We start from the raw sequence: 24,166 nt of genomic DNA, 5'->3' as shown, positions 1-24,166 counted from the left end.
TTAAACCGACAAAATGGGACAAATTGAATAACCACATTCAAATCCACTTTAAAAGGCAGTTGTTGACATATGTGTCATTATATTATTAACACTTTACTAAAATCAAGCTCAAATGAAGTTAGGAAGTTTTTGTCCATCTTTTGGTTTTTCATCATTAGAATGGCTGCATCTGAGGCAGTCAGTCCATTATGCCATGTTTGCATCAACTTAAATGTTATTAAGATTATTGTAGCGGTAGCTATGTGGGTGCTTGTTTTTTTTTTTTTTTTTTTTTTTTTTTTTTTTTTTCATTTAGCTAAAATTTTACATTCTCTGCTCCTCAAATGCATAAAAGATTTTTATATATATAGTGTTTCATAGGTAAAGAAAACTGTACTTATTCAAAGAACCAGTTCTTTAGTGTAATTTCATTTTAGAGAAGACCATTGTCATATTATTGTAAAAAAAAAAAAAAAAAAAATGTCCTTACGGAAGAACAAGTATTTTATTGTTTTTGTCTTTGTAAACAACATTTGGAGCAGAATGAATAATGTCCATTTTCGCTACGCTGTGATGTCAACATAGCACTAACTCTTGAGTTGAGTCTTAATGTAAGCAGTTCACTATGTTTCGGATATTTACACAATCATAAAAGTTTGTATTAGTATTATGGAGTAATTTCTGTATTATTACACGATGTCTATGTAAGACCTGAATGATTTTCTGTGTTATTTAAATGTTGATGGATATTATTCTTTTGTTGTTTGCAGTGATAATGTTACAGGCAGTGCATACTGTCAGGGGTAGTAGTGCTGCTGCGATTTTAATGTTTGCCTTTATTTCTCTTTGGACATTTAGGCTATACCTTTGCAATTCAAACTTGTAGTTATACATTTTAAATTGTGTTTATCAATACAGTTTTGTCTCAGATTGTGACTGAGACTGAGATAAGTGTCACTATTAACAGCTGCTGAAATGCCTCTATTGCATCTCAATAGTTCCTGTTTTGACCTCACTCATTATGATGATGTCTTAATCACATGCAAATGCTCACTTATTTCATTGATGTCAACAGACTGAAACAATCTACACCATCACCGCTTTTGATTGCTGTTAAGATATCTCTTAACAGCATTTCTTTCTTTATAGTCTGTCTGTGATAAACCATGTTTCATGTAAAAACAACAAAATGCTAAAGCCAATGAACAAAAACTCAGCTATATGATGTTGAACTCAATTAAAGTGTTAATTGGTGCTTATAAATCTGTACATTTATTTCTGAGTTTATTCTTCATATTTTATACATTTTGATCTTTTTAATTGTGGTATTTATTTGATTTTTTCTAGATTTCTTTGTCCTTTTATTCATACAACAAATACAATTATTAAAATGTTTATATTAGATTGACTAAACTTTACATTTCCATAGATGGACAAACACAAAACATAAATGCTTAAAGTGTGTGAATTAATGAAAACATCAGTTCCGTAACAGATTTATTTTTGATTTAGGCAGATCTGATGTTGATCAGCCTGAAGCTGCTCCCACGACAATACCTTCAGTGAAGCTCCCCCACAGCATGAAGGATCAATGCTAAAATACTTTACCGATCCTGTGACAAACGATACAAATGTGAATATATAGATTAATGTGAATGAACTTTTAGAACTTTTAGAAATCTTAGAACTAGAAACATTAAATTTGTCATTGCCATTGCACATACAAAATGGTAAGTTAATGATTTAATTCCTTTATTGCTATTAATGCAGTTATTAGAATATCAATCTATTTGCATATTATGATGCTGTGAGATAGTTATTTACCTGTAATGGTTAGAGCTGGTCTCCAACACAGAAATGAACCAAAAAAAAAAAAAAAAAAAAAGTTGTTTGTATTTGTTTTTATGTATAATTTATGTTTTATTTGTTTCACGTTGTGAGAAATAATACTACAAAGAGCAGTTTTTCCTACCCCAAACTTAGGCCTATAATGAAGTCAAATATCTGCTATGATCCTGTAAGGTTTGTTTCAGGATTGTTACTATTAACAGCTCCTGAAAAGCCTGTTTAATTCATGTCAATAGATCTTGTTTTCAGCTCATTAATTATGCTGATGTATTCAGATCACCTGTAAACTGCCACTTTAAGCTCATTTCACTGGTGTTACTGTTAACTAACTGATGCGAACTCTACATGATCACCACATTTCATATCTACAAGGTATCTTAAAAGCATTTATTTCATTATAGTCTGTGATAAACCATGTTTCACATAAAAAACAACAAAATCCTAAAACCTGTTATCAAAATTTTTTTTCACTACATTGGAATTTAACTTTTTGTTTTTCAACCTGTTTTTTAAGAACACCTTCAACCTTTATACAATAACTAAAGATTATAATAATAAAGATTATTTCGTTTTTATATGTTGTCGAATAGGGTTTTATGACTCTAAAAGAAATGAATATCATAAGGCAATATGCCGATATCGCATGGAGTGAGTGTCGTGACACTGGTTGAGGACCTGCTCTCAGAACTGATTTGACACTCATTTAATGAATGTGGGAAAAAAAACGAAATAGATGTATTGATTAAAGCATTCATCTACATTAGGGGCTGTTCACACAGAAGCTCAACCATTCCACTCTGCTACTTTTCCATTGTTTTTCAGTGTGAACGCATTACTCGTGTGCGTAGATCAGCCTAATCGCGTCTCGCGCATTACACAGCATTCTCAAAACGCAGCACTCAAGTTAAAACAAGTTCAACTAAAACGCGCCTCGAGACCACTCCTGAGTGAGTATCATAAGATAATATGCAGATTTGTGTGATGTGCTTTTTAAAATGTATGAGTTCTGAGCGTTCTCACAACTCTGTACTCATTCATTTGTATGTTCATCTTTTTGTCTGGGCTGTTTAATATTAGGATTTTGTAAAAAAAAAAAAAAAAAAAAAAAAAACTGCCCCACAATATCAAGCCCCGTCTATTAAGCCCCGCCCCCCAGCACCCCCCTGGTAAAATGTCTTCCCGCGGCTACGCACCGTAGAGTTGCCTCAGTGAGAAAAAAAAAAAAAAAAAAGAAGAAAAAAATTACAGGAGTTGGATGTGTTTTTGTTGTAGTTCGCGCAGGAGGGAATTATGGGTTTTGTAGTCAGGAACACGCATGGTCGCGTGAAGCGCTGAATAGAGCTGAGATATATTTTCCTTATTTCCATTGTTATATTCAGTGGAAATGAACTGCAACATTGAAAGCCATGTGAATGCATGCCGAAGAGATCAATAAAGCAGCATACTCTGGACGCTTCGTCTAACTCATCATTTGCACGGACTTGAGTAACTAATGAACTGTTACGCACACACATACGGCTGCTGAGACGGAGAGCGTCGAAGAGAAAAAGGTAACACTGCTATTTAACCATACATTATACTGTTTATTCATCATTGATATTTTTACAATTTATGTGTGTTAAGTGAAAGTGGGATGCCAAACCAGTTGAGAACCAACACTCATTGAACTCTTGGTTGCTTCACATTCATAATTAGCTATAACGTTATGCAATTTATTATACTCTTACATTTGTTTTCAATTTCTCATCAAAGATTAATCCAAGATACTCTGTCCCTCGGGTTGATAATATCATTTATAATAATATTTTTTTAATTAGATTTTTAATTTTTATTAAATTTTTTCTTTGTAAAACATATTGAGTCTTTGCAAGTGACTTAGGTAAAGTTGGTTTTATATTCGATATTCGCACATTCGCGGACTTCCGCGTTCAATAACGTTGTAGAAAACGTACTCGGTTACTAACGTAACCTCGGTTCTCTCTAGAAGAGGGAACGAGTACTGCGTAAGATATCTTACGCTAGGGGAAAATCCTTTTCCGCGAGATATTGAAGCCAAAAATTATCCTTAATTTTGTAATAATGCAAAACGCGTTGCAGCAGCAATGCAGACATAGGCGAGACAGCTCGCGCGCCTATTGGCTGCTCTGCGGCAACTGCAGCAGCCTATCGAGCGAGGCCTGGCGTGACGTCAGACCCAATCAGGGCACTTCGCGCCCGCTGCGTCACGTCCCGCCGAAATGGGCGTGGTCTAGGCCTATAAATATCGCTCGCAGGCAGCTATTATCTGGTTTTTCATCATCGAAGCAACCAGAGCGTGTGCATGCACGGCAAGATACGCAGTACTCGTTCCCTCTTCTAGAGAGAACCGAGGTTACGTTAGTAACCGAGTACGTTCTCTAACGAGAGGTCTCTCGTACTGCGTAAGATATCTTACGCTAGGGGACCCAATGTAAAACGCTGTGCATGCTGAGATCTGACACCAAAGACCCAAGGGCGAAAGCCCGGGGTACATATAGTGCACAAGCACTCAGGGAACTCACAGGGAGTCCGGGAAGAGGGAGGGGTGCAGCCTCACTCTTCCACATATAGCAGCGTCGATGGGACGCGAATTTCATCATACAGACAGGGCGGGGTACGGCCTGAACTGATGGGGAAATGTGGGTCTTACACAGTTTGCCCAGCTTTATACTGTCGAACATTGAGCTGTGCTCAGCAGACGCAGCATTCTGAGCTGATCGCATCAGGTCAGATAATACTGGTAAATTTAGACCGACAGCAGCCTGGCCTGCAGGGCGGGAACCTCTAGGTTATAAAACCTTATAAATGTAGACGGGGAGGCCCAGCCTGCCGCCATACAAATATCTTGCAAGGCAATCCCACTTGACCAGGCCCACGAAGAGGCCATGCCTCTCGTGGAGTGCGCTCTGACACCCAATGGGCACTGCATGCCCTTGGAGGCGTATGCCAGCGCTATAGCATCAACTATCCATCTGGATAGGCTCTGTTTCGACGCGGCTAGTCCCTTAGAACGTCCGCTAAACGAAACAAAAAGCTGCTCCGTCTGTCTGAAAACAGACGAGCGAGACACATAAGCTCGTAATGCCCTGACTGGGCAAAGGAGGCTCGCGTCTTTTTCCTCATCAGGGACTGGTAGGGCTGACAGGGAGATAACCTGCGCCCTAAACGGTGTGTTGAGGGATTTTGGAACATAACCGTGCTTAGGTTTGAGTATAACTTTTGAGTCATTGGGCCCAAACTCCATGCACGCCGCGCTCACAGAGAGCGCGTGCAGATCCCCTATGCGCTTCACTGAAGCGAGAGCCAGCAAAAACACCGTCTTGAAAGACAGGTGTTTCAAATCGATTGACTGTAAAGGCTCAAATGGCGCACCTTTCATGGCTTCCAGAACCGTAGAAAGGTCTCATACGGGGACTGAGGGAGGTCTGGGAGGATTCAGTCTCTTAGCCCCTCTAAGGAAGCGGATGACTAAATCGTTCCTTCCTATTGACTGACCAAGCGTTGTTTCTGAGAACGCTGCTATAGCCGCCACATAAACTTTGAGCGTGGAGGGGGCCCTGCCCCCATCCAACAGCTCTTGTAGGAAGGAAAGCACCTCCGTCATACCACAGTTTGTGGGTGACAGACCACGGGCTGTGCACCAGCCCGAAAACACCGACCATTTCGAAGAATAGAGTCGTCTTGTAGACGGAGCTCTAGCCTGCGTGATCGTGTTTAATACTCCTTTAGGGAGTCCAACATGTACCCGTTGATGGCCCAGACATGAAGGGACCATAGTTCCGGGTGAGGATGCCAGATCGAGCCGCGGGCCTGTGAGAGGAGATCTCTCCTCATTGGTACTGGCCACGGGGCAGTACTTGCTAACTGCATCACGACTGGGAACCAAGGTTGGTTTTTCCAGAACGGTGCTACCAGCAGTACTGAGCATCCTTCTTCCCTGATCCGTTCTATCACCTGAGGCAGGAGAGAGACGGGGGGAAAAGCATAGAGCGGGCGGCGGGGCCACACATGGGCCAGCGCGCTCCTGCTCTTGACAGTGAGCGTTTTCTTGAGACGCAAACAGGTCCACTTCCGCTCTGCCAAATTTCTTCCACAGCAGATGGACTGTCTGTGGGTGTAGAGACCACTCGCCTGCCGGAACATTGTTCCTGGACAGTCTGTCCGGTCCTATATTCAAGATCCCTGGCACGTGCGCTGCTCTGAGCGAGCGCAGGTTGCACTGAGCCCATACCAGGAGGCGTTCTGCCAGCCTGTACAGTTTCTCGGATCTGATGCCGCCCTGGCGATTTATGTAGGACACCACAGACATGTTGTCCGAACGGACCAAGGCGTGGTGTCCTTTTATTTGGGGACAAAAAACGCGTCAGCGCGTTGTCTACTGCCAGCATTTCGAGGCAGTTTATGTGCAGGAGCTTCTCCCGTTCTGACCATTGGCCGAAGAACGGTCTGCCCTCGAGCAGCGCTCCCCATCCCGAGGTGGACGCGTCCGTGGACACCACTTTTACCCTCGAGGAAGTCCCCAGGCTTACACCTGATTGGTACCAGTCGTTCGCTTTCCAGGGTTTCAGAGCTGTGACGCACTTCTGATTGACCCTGAGGCGAAGCAAACCGGGTGCCCACGCTTCGCGTGGGACTCGCGCTTTCAGCCAAAACTGCAGCGGGCGCATGCGGAGCAGGCCCAGCTGGAGCACTGACGATGCTGAGGCCATGAGACCTAGCATCTTCTGAAATCTCTTGAGCGGGACAGACGCGCCGCAGCGAAAAGAGTTCGCTGTGCGTCGAATGTCTACCGCGCGCTGTTGTGATAGTCGCGCTATCATGGATAGTGAGTCCAGTTCTGTGCCCAGGAAAGATATTTTCTGACTGGGTGACAGGGAGCTCTTCGCCCAATTGACACTCAGACCCAGATCCTCGAGGTGATCGAGTAAAATGGTCGTGTGTTCTATGAGCACTGCGCGAGATTGCGCTAGAATCAGCCAATCGTCCAAATAGTTTAGCACTCGCATGCCTCTCATTCTGAGGGGTGCGAGCGCCGCATCCATGCACTTCGTAAATGTACGGGGTGCCAGGGACAAGCCGAACGGCAGGACTGTGTACTGATATGCCTGGCCCTCGAAGGCGAATCTCAAATATCGCCTGTGACGTGACGCTATCTGTATTTGAAAATACGCGTCTTTCAGATCTATTGACACAAACCAATCTCCTTGGCGAATCTGCACAAGGATTTGCCTGGTCGTGAGCATCCTGAACTGTCGCTTCACAAGCACTTTGTTCAGTTGCCTTAGATCTAGTATGGGTCTGAGACCCCCGTCTTTTTTCGGTACCAGGAAGTATCTGCTGTATAGCCCTCCTTCGCTCTGAACTTGAGAGAGAGAGGCTCTATGGCCCCTTTGCTCAATAGTTTCGTCACTTCGGCTCGAAGTAAATGTGCTACTTCTGTTTTTACCGTGGTCTCGACGCGCGCCACATAGCGGCGAGGGCGTCGGCGAAACTGCAGCGAATAGCCTCTTTCTATAATGTTCAGCACCCACTTCGAAACCCCGGGTAGCTTTGCCCATGCGTCTGCATGGATAGCTAGGGGTTGAATACGAAGCGCGCTCCGCTCGCTCAGCGATGGAGAAGCTTCGGCGTGCTGTAACACAAGCATGGCGCTCGTGACATTTGAGGCATGGGGCGCGCTGATAACAGCGGGCAGATTGCCCGCGCTCGACTCCTCTGCGGTGGTCAACCGCGAGGGGGAGGGCTGGGCGGTTCCCGTAGGAACTGTCATGTCTATGTGTGGATGTGGGCGCGGGACAGCGGGCACATATCACACTGAAAGCATTGTTCGCTTGAGTGAAGCGAATGCACGTTGGTTTCGTTTTTACAGAAACCGTGAGACATGCATAACGTGGTGTTAGTGGGCACATTCACCATGTTTGAAGCGCAATCGATCTGAGTCGATTCATGTGCGCAAGCCCTGTGTGACGGGCTGTGCTTGTGTGTAGAGATGGGCACTGGGCAGTGGGCATTCTTTCTACACATAAAACACCATCGGCCGTGGCCGGGACACCAGAAAAATTCACGCTTATGGGATTTATCTGGGTAGCCGTAAAAACGGCGTTTGTGTGCAGGCAAGCGGGTGACAGAACCGACTTGTTTACTGCAGGATACACTGGAACAGTCACATTTACTGGAACTGAACGAGCGAGAAGTTGCCATAGAAACAGAGAGCGTCAACATGCTGGCGTTTATTGCAGGCCTGCGTGCATTACAACAGGCTTGTTCACTGCAATATTGACATTTCCAGTCGCCTGAGTTCCAGAGGGGAATGGGAAATGTATAGGAAAAAGGAGGTTGGTCCGTCCGCAGCGGGACCAGAAAAACTCCCTTTTTTTCCCTTACGCCAGTGACGCACGGAACACCATATAAACGGTGTTTGGGTGCAGGCGAGCGGGTTGTACAACGCGCTCGTTGGCTGCAAAATACACATCTGCAGTCGCCTTTTCAGGGAACTGACAGAGCGAGCATAGACGGCATAATTTTATCTGCCGGTAGACCCGGGGATCGAACGCGGGTCTCTCGCGTGCAAAACCTGGGTGTCTGCCACTGGGCCACAGGGGGAGACACATTATAACTCAGTTAGCGCGAGTATTATAAGAGAGCGTCAACGTGCTGGCGTTTGTTTGCAGGCATGCGTGTATTACAACAGGCTTGCTCACTGCAATACTGACATTTCCAGTCGCCCGAACTTCAGAGGGGAATGAGAAATGTACGAGAAAGAGGAGGTCGGTCCGTCCGCGGGGGGACCAGAAAACGGAGGAGGAGCAGTCTCGGAGAAGGATGCCAGGTGAGTCCTCAGAGTCACCATAGGCAGTAACCAGCTCGCAGTGAGGGCAGTCGCCGTCAGCGAGCGCGAGAGCTGCGTGATCAGGAAAAGGGGCGTCTTGAAAAAGACGCCCAGCTCTTTTAGTGCAATGGGAGTGTGTGTCGCGGCGGCGAGCACACACACATACATAAACACAGTAGCAGAGAAAGGATATAACGCCGGATAGCGCAGCAGGAAGGCAAGGAAGGCGGCGCGGCCAGCGACTTCAGTGACTCGTCCCGCTGAAGGTGCTCTCTCTCAGACGGCGCGGCTTCTAATCCAGCTCCAGCGATGCGTGTGCTTCGCTTGAAGGATGAAAAATCAGATAATAGCTGCCTGCGAGCGATATTTATAGGCCTAGACCACGCCCATTTCGGCGGGACGTGACACAGCGGGCGCGAAGTGCCCTGATTGGGTCTGACGTCACGCCAGGCCTCGCTCGATAGGCTGCTGCAGTTGCCGCAGAGCAGCCAATAGGCGCGCGAGCTGTCTCGCCTATGTCTGCATTGCTGCTGCAACGCGTTTTGCATTATTACAAAATTAAGGATAATTTTTGGCTTCAATATCTCGCGGAAAAGGATTTTCCCCTAGCGTAAGATATCTTACGCAGTACGAGAGACCTCTCGTAAGAGAACACCTATCACATAACTACAGATAAAACACCAGAAGCTACAAAATAATTTTCCTCAAAACGATCTTTCTTTCGCACTGAACAAAATACATTGATCTCTATGCGCAGGCTGCTAAGAAGGGACCATCTGCAAAGTGCAAACCCGAAGGAAAGCTCGTTTTGAGGAAGATTTAAATATTAAAACAATGTTTTTTGTGTAGTAACAATATTCAGCTCACGAGATATTGAACGTGGAACTCCGCGAATATGCAAATATAAAACCAACTTACCCAAGTTGCAGACTTGATCATGTAGGACCTCAGTACCACATACATGGACAGCACCATGAACATAGTCAAGTAAAAAAATTAAAAATATTGCCAACCAGGGTAAAAATAGTTTCAGGTTTGATATTTGCTGCGTATTCACCTAGACTGCTTTAGTGTTCTTTTGTGTAGGCTACTGTATACAGTACGCAAATATGTTTTATGTAAAAGTTACAGTAATTCACCAAAGGGATTTTTTCATGTTCCAAAGGTAGTGCTTTCCTATTGACCAGACTGACTTACTACAGGTGAAATTTTGACAATACCTCCTTTACTGTACGTACAATAAACAAATATGTTTAAGAAAAAATTACTGTAATTCACCTAAAGTATTTTTTCATGTTCCAAAGGGTGTAGTGCTTTCCTAGTGACCACACTGACTTACTACAGGTGAAATTTTGACAATACCTCCCTTATTGTAAGTATAGTACAAACATTTTATTATTAAAAAATACTGTAATTTCTCCTTTTTCCATGTTCCAATGGTTATAGTATGTTCCTAATGATCACTCAATTAACTTTGATAAATGTATTAGGTAAAAGTATGTACTAGAACTGCTGTTCCTTGTACAACACAATTCTTTCATTGATTAAAAAAATGCAGATATTTTAGGTTAATCATATTTTCAACGTTATAAATAACTTGAATCATTACAATAAGGATGTTGCTTAAGTTTTTGTTATGAAGTCCTGAAGAAGTGGATTCTGGAACACACTGCTGCTTCAATGTATATCTAATGAGTGATTATAATCAAGGTATTAATCAATAGTTTTCCTTCTATATATCAAATGAGTTGAATGACTTCTCTAGGCTTATGAGATTTTACTTTGTTATAGAAATGATCAGTGTGATTATCGAAAATGTTATTTCATGTATCCTTTAAATGTCTGTATTTGATATCTGAGGTGTAACGTAAGGGTCTGGCCCATGCCAGGAATGCAGTAACAGTTCTTGCTCATTTAGCCTGGCTTCCAGAGATGAAATGATGAAGATGACTTCTTTAACAGGTGCAGTGGTGGACGAAGTACACATACCATGTACTTGAGTTAAAGTAAAGATACTCAAGGTGAAATATTACTCAAGTAAAAGTAGAAGTGCTGCTTTTAAACATTCACTTGAGTAAAAGTAAAAAAGTATTTGCCTTCAAATGTACTTAAGTATCCAAGTACTATGATTTTTTTATTGCTATAATGTCCTATTATAATTTTTGTCACAAGACTCTTGCTTATCAGTCTACGTGAAGACTCTGTCACTCTTGGCACATCAATCTATTAATAAAATGACATTAATTAGACTATATATATATATATATATATATATATATATATATATATATATATATATATATATATATATATTTGAATTGAATACATTTTTTGTGTGTTTAATTTTGGACGGAAGGGGACTGATCCCATAAGGTATAATACATTTACAGTATTTACTGTACATATTTTTCACAAGCGTCTATGGTCATAATTATAAACATCCTAATGTTATGATACATTCACATAAACCTGCACAATGCCATTGAATATATATATACACACACTACATTATGGGAGCAGCCAATTTCCCTACAAAATTAAACACCAAAACGTATTAATGCAGTGTTTCTGCTACTCCTCAGAAAAAAAAAATGCTATTATAGGCTATGCAAGTGATTTTAGTGTCAAGGTAATAAGCAATGTTCATTATGCGTCAGTATTTACCGATAATTGCTGCAATAATAGCTGCTGCTCTCTGCCCCGCTTAAAATTATTGGCAACACAAATTGTTTGGAACTATTGAGAGCTACACGAATCACGTGACCGCGCGGCGGCGAGATCACAGTTGGCTTGTTCGACTTGAAACGGCGCACTGCACAGACCAATCGGTGAATGACATTAAAATACAGCAAGAGCGATTAGAGAGTAGACGGCTCTGTATGCTTTTCAATCGCTCTCGCGATTTCGCTCTATACTTTGATGTCATAAACTGATCGGTCTGTGCAGCGCCGGTTCAAGTCGAACAAGCCGTGTGTATCGCAACCTCTTATATACTGTCTATGGTCGCAACTCTCATATTTAACGGCTCTGGTTCGCGCTTGATAGATACCACCAAGGCAAGTTCAAAACAAAGCGCGCACGTTGTAGGCTACTGTGATAGGTGGCTCGTTTGACCAGTTAAGTTTTTATCCACTCATAAATAAAAAGGAACGACTGATTTTGAAAATGTAGTAGAGTAAAAAGTAAGATATTTGACTTTGAAATGTAGTGGAGTTAAAGTAAAAGTCTTCCCAAATTTAAATACTTCAGTAAAGTACAGATACGCAAAAAAGCTACTTAAGTACAGTAACGAATTACATTTACTTCGTTACTGTCCACCACTGAACAGGTGTCACTACATCCATCTGCTTTTCTAGGCTACCCTGATAGCAATGGTCTCAGGAGTCATTGAAACCTATAGTTGAGAGACCATTTCTTAGTTAAAGTCTTTACTTTACAGTTAGATTTAAAGTATCCTCTCCTTGAGAGAAAGAACATGTTATCTTAATGTTTTGAGAAGACTCTCCTCCTCACCAAATCCAATCTTCACTCTCAGAAAAAAAGGTACAAAAGCTGTCACTGTGGCGGTACCTTTTCAAAAGGTACACTTTTGTACCTATAGAGTACATATTAGTCCCTCAAAGGTACTAATAAAGGAAATATAGCTGCAAGCAGCGATACGGGGCCAAGCCCCTGAAGCAGCAGCAAGAGCAGGAATAGTAAAAACAGCAGAAATTGAAGAAAAAAGAGCTGGTTTAGAAGTATAGGTGAAAATGAACTCAAAATGAACAGAAGTTCAGATGAGAATGAACATAGAATGAACAAGACATACATTAATCCAAGAGGAAGAAAGATTAGTACAACGTTGAATAATAAAGGAATCGACATGACACAACATTACACACAATTTTTTAAAAACATGCCACGTGGGGCTCGAACCCATTATCTCTGGGTCAGATACCTGCCACTCATATCATTGCGCCACTGGGAAGTTGTGTTTTTGGCAAGATGAAGAAGGTCCAATAGTTCAAGTGAGAAGCAATTCAAAATGAAAATTGTTTGTATAAATTTGCTGCATGTTGTATTTATCGAGTTCGTTCACATATAGGCACCATGTCTGGAACAGAAGCAACTTTTCCACCACTTAAGGCCACAATACCTCTTGCGATCTGGGAATATGCCACACAGCATTCAAACCCACAACCGGAATGGTTCATGGTTCATGTTAACCAATTAGCATGCTAAGCTAACTACCATAAGGCAACAAATACAGGTCAAATTTGGAGAAAAATATATCGGGAACGGTAGCAAAAATCAAAAATCTGTTCAGTCACTTCTGTGTGGCTCAGTCCAAAGATCATCTGAGCCAAGAGTCTTATTGTAAGATATTGATTGTGATTACCATAATGAGTGGAATCAGGTGTACTAAGTTTCATTTTACATCTATTTACATTCACATCTACATCAAAGGGTTCAAAAGCTATAACCCTTTTAATGTTGCATTTTTTGAACTGGTGGTGGCGCTATAGAGTTGGTCCTACAGACTCAAAAATTGGTCCAATTACTATTCATTACAATCACTACAAGTGTGGAAGGTCACGACGTGCCTAAATTCAGGGTCCGAATGTCAAAACAACTTAAACCAAGAGAGGATCAACAACAGCAAAATTTTGAAGAGGTGAAATTGAATATTACTCTAACCACGAGGAATTAATTACAACTTTTATGTATAATCCCAGTGGTATTCCATGAACAATTAGAAAGATAATAGAAATAAAACAGTGTACTGTACAGTATCTTGAATGCCTCCATGATCTTGCTGTTCATTATCTGTCAGATTTGCTGCACCAATGCGTACAGTTTCAGTCACTACTGTTAATAATAATGTAGCCCCTATTAATGTACTACAACCTTAAAAAATAAATAAAAATTACAGTATTATATTATTATGTAAAACAGTATTATTAGGTATTGTCAAAATTTCACCTGTAGTAAGTCAGTTTGGTCACTAGGAAAGCACTACAGCCTTTGGGACATGAAAAAATACTTTAGGTGAATTACAGTAATTTTTTTATAAACATATTTGATTATTGTACGTACAGTAAGGAAGGTATTGTCAAAATTTCACCTGTAGTAAGTCAGTCTGGTCTCTAGGAAAGCACTACAGCCTTTGGAACATGACAAAATACTTTAGGTGAATTACAGTAATTTTTTCATAAACTTATTTGATAATTGTACGTACAGTAAGGGAGTTATAGTCAAAATTTCACCTGTAGTAAGTCAGTCTGGTCATTAGGAAAGTACTACAACCTTTGGGATATATAAAAAAAAAACACTATAGGTGATTTACAGTTTATTTCATAAACATATGTAATAATATGCTCATTACATAAACATATTTGATAATTGTACAGTAAGGGAGGTATTGTCAAAATTTCACCTGTAGTAAGTCAGTCTGGTCCGTAGGAAAACACTACAGCCTTTGGAACATGAAAAAATACTTAGGGTGAATTACAGTAATTTTTTTTTAAAACATATTTGTCAACTGTAGGTACGGGGACTTTTTGTCAAAATTTCACCTGTAGTAAGTCAGTGCTTTCACTAGGAAAGTACTACAACCTTTGGGATATATATAAAAAAAACACTATAGGTGATTTACAGTTTATTTCATAAACATATGTAATAAACATATGTAATAATATGCTCAGTACATAAACATGTTTGATAATTGTACAGTAAGGGAGGTATTGTCAAAATTTCACCTGTAGTAAGTCAGTCTGGTCACTAGGAAAGCACTACACCCTTTGGAACACGAAAAAATACTTAGGGTGAATTACAGTATTTAAAAAAAAAAACATATTTGTCAACTGTACGTACAATAAGGGACTTTTTGTAAAAATTTCACCTGTAGTAAGTCAGTCTGGTCACTAGGAAAACACTACAGCCTTTGGAACACGAAAAAATACTTAGGGTGAATTACAGTAATTAAAAAAAAAACATATTTGTCAACTGTACGTACAGTAAGGGAGTTTTTGTCAAAATTTCACCAGTAGTAAGTCAGTATGGTCACTAGGAACATGCTACAACCTTCGGATAGTAAAAAATCCCTTTGGTGAATTAATGTAATTTTATTCTAAAAATATTTATGTACATTATGTATAGTGAGGCAGGTTTCCTAATTCACTTTTTATTGTTGCTAAAGTACAATCAATAGCATTAGAACACATAATGTGAGAGAGATTTGCTGGTACATCTGTACTTTGCAAAAATGTAGTTGTCTGTTTGCACACAATGGAAAAAAAAATAGAACTTTTTAGACGGTCCCTATCTTCTTTACCACACACATTGAATGTTCACTGAATTTGTATGCCATTAAAACAATATTTGCCCATTTTGATCGATTGTGGAGAGTGTTGTAGTTCACCATCTTTGTCCTAAAGATCATGTAGCTGCTTTTATTTTGCAAAAATTTGCTTTATTGCGCTTGTTATTGAGGCAGTTTTTAAGCAAAAAAGTGCAAATGTGCGAATATAAAACCAACTTTACCTAAGTTTGCAAGTGCCCATGTGGGAACATTTTCACTCAGTTTTCTTAGTTCTCAGTCACACACAAAAAACAAAAAAACAAACAATGGCTGAAACCACAGAAAGTAGTTCACGTTCCAGCATTTACATTTATTCATATAGCAGACTTTTGTACTAAATACAATTTATATTGAAAGCACAAACAATTTTAAGTGTGTTTTAAAGGCCATTCCAAAAAATGTTTCATTAAAAACACTTGTTTACTTGCCAGATGGATCATGTGAACTCCCATCCCTCCTCTTTGTTGGTATTGACCTCATGACAATCCTCCACAACAAACTTGTTTGATCTTGTTTTAATTCTATATTAGCCTAATATAGAGCTATACCCTACATTTCTGTACCATAATTGTAGTTTATGATTTTGCAAGTTTATGATAAGCTAATTGCATAAAAGTTGTGAGCTTACCAGTAAGTTAGCTTTCCAGTGGCCCCTAAAGCAAACACATTTAAAATAATTAATGATATACTTTCCATCACTGCAGTGTATAAAAGGACTAAAAGGATCAAACACTTTCAGATAATAAGAGACATTGATGATTTATTAGAAGAGGAATGAAAAGACTCCATATACATTTTTTTTTGTATATATTTTTACCTCCTGAAGGTGGTCTCGGACCGATAGCAAACATACTCTGGAACGGTTCGCTTGATATGTGAAAGCAATCCGACCCAACGGACCAACAAACCAAATTATATCATAATTCATAACGGTAAATGTACTATATAAATATCAGTAGTGTCTGATTTCACAGTTGAAAACCAAAAGAGCACCTCCTCATCTTAAAATGTTGTGTAATTGCGCTTCTCAATGCGAGAATGCTGTCCCGAAGAAGCCTTGGTTCTTGCTTTAGCTGCATTATAACATTCGTAGTGTTTGCGTGTGTCTTAACACTGTTAACCACAGCACTTTGAGATCCAGAGAGCCCTATTTTAACAATCTAAGCACAGGCTAGTACGGCTGGGGCTCAGAGAGAGCATGTATGCATTTGTTTTGAGAAAAGTTATAAGAGTTTTGTGTTTACTGAAAAAAATGTCTATAAATGTGCACCGCATTGACTCACTTTTCTGAAATAGTTTACAATGCTTTCTATATTTACACAATCATAAAATATGCTTTAGTTACCCTACTTTACATTGTTAAAATGAAATTGAATACCCATTCCACATTTCACGTTACTTCTAAATATTTTATACTACGTCTGTGAGAAATTAATGATCTAATTAATTTATTTGTAGTTATTGGAAAATCAAACTAAATTTATGTTCAAATTAATATCTTATCCCGCTGTTAGGGAAGGCTAGTTATTAATAAAATAAGCAGAAAAGAAAAGAACTACTGCAAAGATGGGTGTCATTTGTATTTGTTTTGATGTTGTTGTTTTTTGTATTATTGATGTTTTATTCGTCTCAGATTGTGGGAACAATATTATGACTGTAGTGGCAAAAAAATATATCATTAAACATTCATCACTGCGTAAGAGACATTTCTGAGTCAGGTTATCTTTTAAAGTATTTATTCTTGCAAGAAGGCCCAGTTGAAACACAGAAGTCAGCAGTACAGTCTGTGAAGCAAATGTGCGACAACGGGAGGAAAGGCAGAGGAGCCTTTATACTGCTTTCAAGGTTACCCGACTTCAGGCTCCCATCTAAACAAGGAGAGGTTTCTCTGCTAGTGATCTAATCCTGCTGAGTTTATTCTTACAAACTCACAAGTTCTAAATTGGGAGACCTCTGACCGTAAGGGTCCCTTTTCAATCTGCCTCCTCCTGACGCCTCACCTGTTACCCAGTGCTAAGAGAAACACACACACATTAGTCTACAATAGCCAGACCACGTACAGCAAGGGTCATTTCAATGTCTTATACTGAAAGTAAATGAAAATCAATACAGCAATCAATGAAAATCAAAATTTGCCATTACACGACAAAGCAGTTTTTTTAGTTCAGCATATCCTGACTCAAATGAAGTCAGATCTCTGCTGTTGATCTGTAAAGCTTGTTTCAGGAGTGTCACTATTAACAGCTGCTAAAAAGCCTCTATTTTGAATGTCTATAGTTTAATAGTTTTCAGCTCATTCATTATGCTGATGTCTTCAATCACCTGTAAACTGACACTTAAAGCTCATTTCACTGGTGTCAACAGACTGAGACAAACTGCATCATCACCACTTTTGAAATCTACAATTTATTTTGTTATAGTCTGTGATAAACCATGTTTTATGTAAAACAACTACAAACTAAAAAACAATTGAATGAAAATGAATCTAAATGTGTTGCTTATATTAGTCTGTTAGTTTTAGTTTAGTTTATCCTATTGTATTTATATTCTTACATTTTCTTTATATTTGGATTATTTTAATTCTGGTATTTATTCATGTTTTTCTACATGTTTTGTACAAATGTACATTTTGATAGATGAACATAAATGCATACAATGTGTAAAATTGTGAAAACAAATTTGATGATTTATTTTTGATTTGGGCAGATCTGCTCCTCCTACCACACACTGATTCCCCTTCAGTGAAGCTCCTCCCACTGCAGTTCACCAATAAATGCTGGATTATTCCCATCAGTCTACAAGTGAAGAAGATTGAGGACAGTGAGAACATGAGTGATCCAGAGTCCTGCAGGATAAAAGATGAAGATACTGAAGAACAAAGAGGTTGGCGTTTATTTTTATTTTTATTTATTAATGATGCTGAAGATCATTAAGGTTATAAAACTTCAAGCAGTTCAACAGATTTTGTGGTTGTAGTAAAAAAGAAAAGAAAAGAAAAGCTATAGGAGCTGTGAAATAACATAGTTAAAGTAAAAAAAAAAAAATAACATACAGTGCACTTTCCATGAACTGGGTAGAAAATATCCTGAAACTCAAATGAAACATTTATATTGGTTGTCAACAGGGGTGCACTGATCCAATATTCAGTATCTATCAGCTCCGATACTGCAATTTTTGGACAGGATTGATCCAAATTCAATACTTTTCGTACTTGTGGTTGTCAAGTTAAGTTTATTTGTATAGCGCTTTTCACAATACAGATTGTATCAAAGCAGCTTCACAGTATTAAATTAAAATAATACAACAAAGTTTGTTTCAAGAGGAATTTATTGATTGATAAAATTAAATTAAATATCCCCAAAATATCCCCAACTGAGCAAGCCAAAGGCAACAGTGGCAAGGAACCGAAAAACTCCATCAAGTGACCTAATGGTGTCCTAAAACTCCATCAGGTGACCTAATGGAGAAAAAAAACCTTGGGAGAACCCAGGCTCAGTCGGGGGCCAGTTCTCCTCTGGCATTTATGAGCTAGAGGCCGGATTGTAGTTTGAACTGTGGGATTATATGAATGCCTGGCTGAAGAGATGCGACTTTAATCTAGTTTTAAACTGGGAGAGCGAGTCTGAGCAACGAACAGTATCAGGAAGACTATTCCAGAGTTTTGGAGCCAAATGTGAAAATGCTCTCCCTCCTTTGGTGGTTCTGGATATCCTAGGTATGACCAAAAGCCTTGAATTTAGTGATCTTAAAGAGCGCGATGGATTATAGGGCGATAGAAGATCCGTTAAATAGACTGGAGCTAAGCCGTTTAGGGCTTTATAAGTCAGTAGCAATACCTTGTAATTAATACGGAACTTTATAGGTAACCAATGCAGTGATGATAAAATCGGTGTTATATGATCATATTTTCTTGATCTCGTAAGAACTCTAGCGGCGGCATTTTGGACTAACTGTAGCTTGTTTATTGTTTGTAGCTTGTACAGCTAATAAAGCATTACAGTAATCCAGTCTCGAGGTCATGAATGCATGAACTAACTTTTCTGCATCAGAAACTGATAGCATATTACGTAGCTTAGCAATGTTTCTAAGGTGGAAAAAGGCTGTTTTTGTAACATATGAAATATGATTTTCAAAAGACAGGTTGCAATCGAGTATAACACCCAGGTCTTTTACTGTAGAGGATAAAGTAACAGGACATCCTATGATGTTAAAGTTGTATTGTGCGAGGTTTTGTGGGCGTTTTTTTGAACCGATAAGTATTACCTCTGTCTTGTCTGGATTTAATAAAAGAAAATTACGCGTCATCCAATCTTTTATATCTTTAACACACTCTGTCAATTTGGAAAATGTAGCGTTTTCATCCGGCCGTGATGAAATATATATTTGAGTGTCATCAGCATAACAATGGAAACTAATTCCATGTTTTCTTATAATATTTCCAAGTGGCATCATATATATTGAAAATAACAGAGGGCCTAACACAGATCCCTGCGGCACTCCATAGTTTACTGGAGTTATGATCGATTTTTCTCCATTTAAATAGACAAAATGGTAGCGGTCAGATAGGTATGATTTGAACCAGCTTAGTGCTTGTCCTTGAACACCAGTATAATTTTGTAGTCGATCTAAGAGTAATGTATGATCTATAGTATCGAACGCAGCACTAAGATCAAGTAAAACTAGTATTGAGATACAGCCTTGGTCATAAGCTAAAAGTAAATCATTTGTGATTTTAACGAGCGCAGTTTCAGTGCTATGATGCGGTCTGAATCCAGACTGAAACTTTTCATAGATATCAGTTTGTTGCAAGAAAGAGCCCAGTTGAGCGGACACCACTTTTTCTAATATTTTAGACATAAATGGAAGATTTGAAATGGGTCTATAATTTGCTAGATTATTATGATCTAATTGTGGTTTCTTAATGAGAGGTTTTATAACTGCCAGTTTAAATGTTCTTGGAACATGACCTAAAGATAAAGACGAGTTAATAATATTGAGGAGAGGCTCTTCCACTACAGTTAACACTTCTTTCAGTAGTTTAGTTGGTATAGGATCTAATAAACATGTTGTTGTTTTAGATGAAGTGATACGTTTATTTAACTCTTTTTGTTCTATAGTTGTAAAGCACTGTAATTGTTCTTGCGGGGTGATAATTGAAGCTGAATTATAAGGCGCGATTGAAGATTGAACGTTTACAATTGTGGTTCTGATGCTTTCTATTTTCTCAGTGAAGAAGTTCATGAAATTATTACTACTGAACTGTAACGGGATATTTTGTTCGGGTGACGTCTGTTTATTTGTTAGTCTAGCCACGGTGTTAAATAAAAACCTTGGATTGTTTTGGTTGTTTTCTATTAGTTTGCGGAGGTGCTCAGCCCTGGCCGCTTTTAGTGCCTTTTTATAACGTGACATACTGTCTTTCCACGCGATTCTAAAGACCTCTAAATTAGTTTGTTTCCATTTACACTCTAAAATACGGGTTTCTCTCTTTAAAACATGCGTAGTATTGTTATACCATGGTGCTTTATTTTTCTCTCTGACCTTTTTTTAATTTAATAGGTGCAACCACATCCAATGTTCTAGAGAGAATGGTGCTCATAGTGCTAGTTAGTTCTTCTAGTTCATCTGTTTGTTTGGGTTCAGGCGGCAGCTGAGACAGATTAGATAAGCAATTTGAGAAATTATCTATGGTGGATGGGAGGATTGTTCTGCCTGGTTGATAACGCGACGCCGCATGACATATTACAGCAGTACGTAATATGCAAGTTACCATGTAGTGATCAGTGACTTCATCACTTTGTGGAATGATATCTATATCGGTTGGATCGGTTCCATGTGATATAATTAAATCGAGTGTATGATTAAGATGATGTGTTGGTCCGGTGACGTTTTGCTTGACCCCAAATGAATTTAATAAATCTGTAAACGCAGCTCCTAACGCATCATTTGGATTATCTACGTGTATGTTAAAATCTCCAACAATTAATGCTTTATCGACATTGACTAATAGGTCTGAGAGAAAATCTGCAAACTCTTTTAGGAAATCAGCGTAAGGCCCTGGCGGTCTATATACGGTAGCCAAGGCTAGAGATAATAGGGATGTTTTTCTAACATCTAAGAGCGTAACATTTAGTACAAGTACTTCAAATGAAATAAACTTATAACCCGTTTTCTGAGTAACATTTAGAATATCGCTATAAATGGTTGCAACACCTCCGCCACGACCAATCAGACGGGGCTCATGCTTATAACAATATCCAGGAGGAGTAGACTCATTAATACCGAAATAATCATTTGGTTTAAGCCAGGTTTCAGTAAGGCAAAGTACATCGAAGCTATTATCTGTGACTATTTCATTTACAATAACTGCCTTAGGTGTGAGTGATCTAATGTTTAGAAGACCTAGCTTTAGAAATAGTTTTTGTTTATTAATAGCAACATTTTCTGTTTTAATAACAATTAGATTTTTCCTAGATCCTGCAGTAGATTTATTATTTGATCTCACTAAACGAGGAATAGACACGGTTTCTATGCAATGTTCTACACTAGTATTTATATCAGTTGAATTGGTGCAGCAGAGACTATGATTTGGACTTTTGGTTACTAGTCAAAGGGTATTTAACATTTTGGAGATGTTATCTGACAGAAGATCTGCTCCGAATCTGCTTGGGTGTAAGCCATCAGCACGGAAAAGCCTAGGACGCTCCCAAAACAGATTCCAATTATTTACAAAGAGCAGTTTCTGCTCATTGCACCATGACATTAACCATTCATTTAGCGCAAATAATCTGCTGAACTTTTCATGCCCTAGTTGGTACGTGGGAAGCGGTCCTGACACAATGATCGTTGTTTCAGGCGATGTGCTGCGTACCGTATCGATTAGATTCCTGAAGTCTTTCTTCAGAATCTCCGTCTGGCGCAGCCTGATGTCGTTCACTCCCGCGTGCAGGACCACAGTTCCGACGCGCTCGTCACCGTTCAGGATCTCGGGAACGCGAGCAGCGATTTCAGAAACACGAGCACCAGGAAAGCAGTGACTTTGCACCTTACTTTTACCTAACGTAGCGTGTACGTGCCGAACGATGGAATCGCTGATGATCACAGCATCGTGTTCTGTTTCGCGTAGAGGGGAGAAGCGGTTTTGTGTGGATAACTCGAAAACCGGGAGGGTCGGAGAAAGTCTTGGTCTAAACCTGACTCGCGTCTTCCGCTGCGGAACCACCCAGGCTTCGTGGTGGCGTGTTGGAGCCGGAGTGAATGAGACCATGGCTGATTGCGACCGATGCTGAGGAACGCACGGAGTAGACGCGGTCGGAGTCAGCGGGTTAGTAATGTTAAACACTGATTTGTGTGCATCGGCGCGTGATGTTTCAAGAGCCAAACACCGGTCTCTCAGCTCGGCCTGTCTCAATAAAAGGTTGTGGATCTGTTTCTCAACAGCTTCCAGCTCAGACTGCAGTGCGTGCAGCTCAAATGTGTCCTCACCTGCACCTCACCTGGTTGTTACTGTTAAGCTCCAGAAAAGGCAAAAAAGCATAGTAAAGCTCCTGAAACGTTTTTGAGCAGTATGTTGTGTTGGACAGATTAAAGATTTTTTTTATCATATTCACTGAAACCGGCACTATGCTCCGACAGAACAACATAAATCAGCCGGTTTTAGAAAACACCCTGCGCTTCTACCTCCACCTGGAGCCTGTTATTTGTTTTGCAAAAATCCACCGCTCCCGGTTCTTCTGGTCCAATCAGGGTGTGAGATCTGACCGTCAATCACAGTTCGTGCACACGCCACAGATACCCCTCCCCTGCGCACAATATCACATGCACACGCCTGAAGTTCGCAGGTGTGTTGGATTGTATGAAGCGTGATGGCGGAGAGAAAATCTACTAACAAGCTTCCAATTCCTCGGTTATTGCTATCTATGGGTAGATTAGCCTACCTCCGAGTCCATGGTGTTGATCGATGCTGAAGAGACAGACACGTTCACAGAAAATCAGGTACACACGCACTGACAAGCACGAACTCGATGGGAGGGTGCTAGCTGGTAGTGGGGGAGGGGCATGAGAGTTGGAAACATTCAAAAATTTGGCTAAGTCCACTCAATCTGCCAGATTTGCTGACTTTAATATTTACTCTTCAGAAACTCTTTCTCAGCCATCCTCTATTCAGCATTTAAACAGCATGTCACTGCGCGGTAAAACTCACTCTGAGATGATTCAATACCCCCTATTTTATGCTTGATCTGTAGATAAAGATCTGTGGATTTGCATATAATTACTTATCTAGCCAGAGTTATATATAAATGTTATAAATAGTTTAGATGTATATATAAATCTTAATGTAATGTACATTTTTCATAAATGTATTTTATTTGAATACAAAAAGCCATTTTTAATTTGTTTTAACATTTTACTAGATTTCAATTACACTTATGGTCACCCATTCACATGATTTTATTAATTTCTAGAAATAAACATAAAATATAAAAAAAATGTTTTTAATTTTATAAAAAGTTTGTACAGGTTGCGAGAATGGGGGTGTTTCATTCATTATTATTAGTGTTTTTGTTGTTGTTATTAATAATTGCTCATATACCAAATCCAAAGAGATTATGAAATAAGGAAAAACAGAAATAAGGTGTCCCATCTTGTGGCAATAAAAACATTCTCGTGTTTCTTTATTCTGTGGTGAACTGGTTTTAGCACGGGTACTTGAATTTTGAGTTGAAAACGAACTCACTATTTTCTCTGGTCGGGGTAAAGCGAACACACTCTTATGCGTTAACACATACTCATCCGCAAGAATCGCAGCTTGTGATAACATTGTGACCTTTTGCTCATTCAGGTACGTGACTACTCGTTCCGATAGACAATTCTTAAAATCTTCTAAAAGCATTAGCTCTCTTAACGAACTCTAATCTTGCACGTTGTTAGAAGACAACCATTTATCAAAAAGAATTCCCTTCTCACGGGCAAATTCCACAAATGTCTGAGCTACCTTCTTACGGTTCCTGAAACGTTGCCGATATGCCTCAGGCACCAATTCATATGCACGAAGAACAGCGTTCTTTACTATATCGTATTGCATGCTTTCCTCTAAGGTTAGTGCAGAACAGACTTCCTGTGCTTTTCCAACTAATCGACATTGTAGT

The 24,166-nt window shown here is 39.7% G+C and overlaps 1 protein-coding gene across 1 annotated transcript in view; it reads left to right on the top strand.

Annotated features, from left to right (window-relative positions):
* Positions 1–3,140: 3,140 nt before the first annotated feature.
* The window catches only part of LOC309474979 (uncharacterized protein), a gene marked incomplete at its 3' end in the record, with an annotated part of 83,229 nt that continues 62,203 nt past the window's right edge, over positions 3,141–24,166 (top strand). The window contains exons 1-4 of the mRNA XM_082137598.1: positions 3,141–3,377; positions 9,840–9,876; positions 9,979–10,046; positions 17,724–17,900. Coding sequence (XP_081993724.1) covers positions 17,846–17,900 — 55 coding nt within the window. The 5' untranslated portion in view covers positions 3,141–3,377; positions 9,840–9,876; positions 9,979–10,046; positions 17,724–17,845. The remainder of the gene's footprint in view (positions 3,378–9,839; positions 9,877–9,978; positions 10,047–17,723; positions 17,901–24,166) is intronic.

Source organism: Leuciscus leuciscus (genome assembly GCF_965113295.1).
Source record: "Leuciscus leuciscus genome assembly, chromosome: 15".
NCBI classification, from domain to species: domain Eukaryota; kingdom Metazoa; phylum Chordata; class Actinopteri; order Cypriniformes; family Leuciscidae; genus Leuciscus; species Leuciscus leuciscus.
The sequence above is the reverse complement of the archived record's forward strand: the minus strand, read 5'-3'. Positions and strand labels throughout refer to the sequence as shown.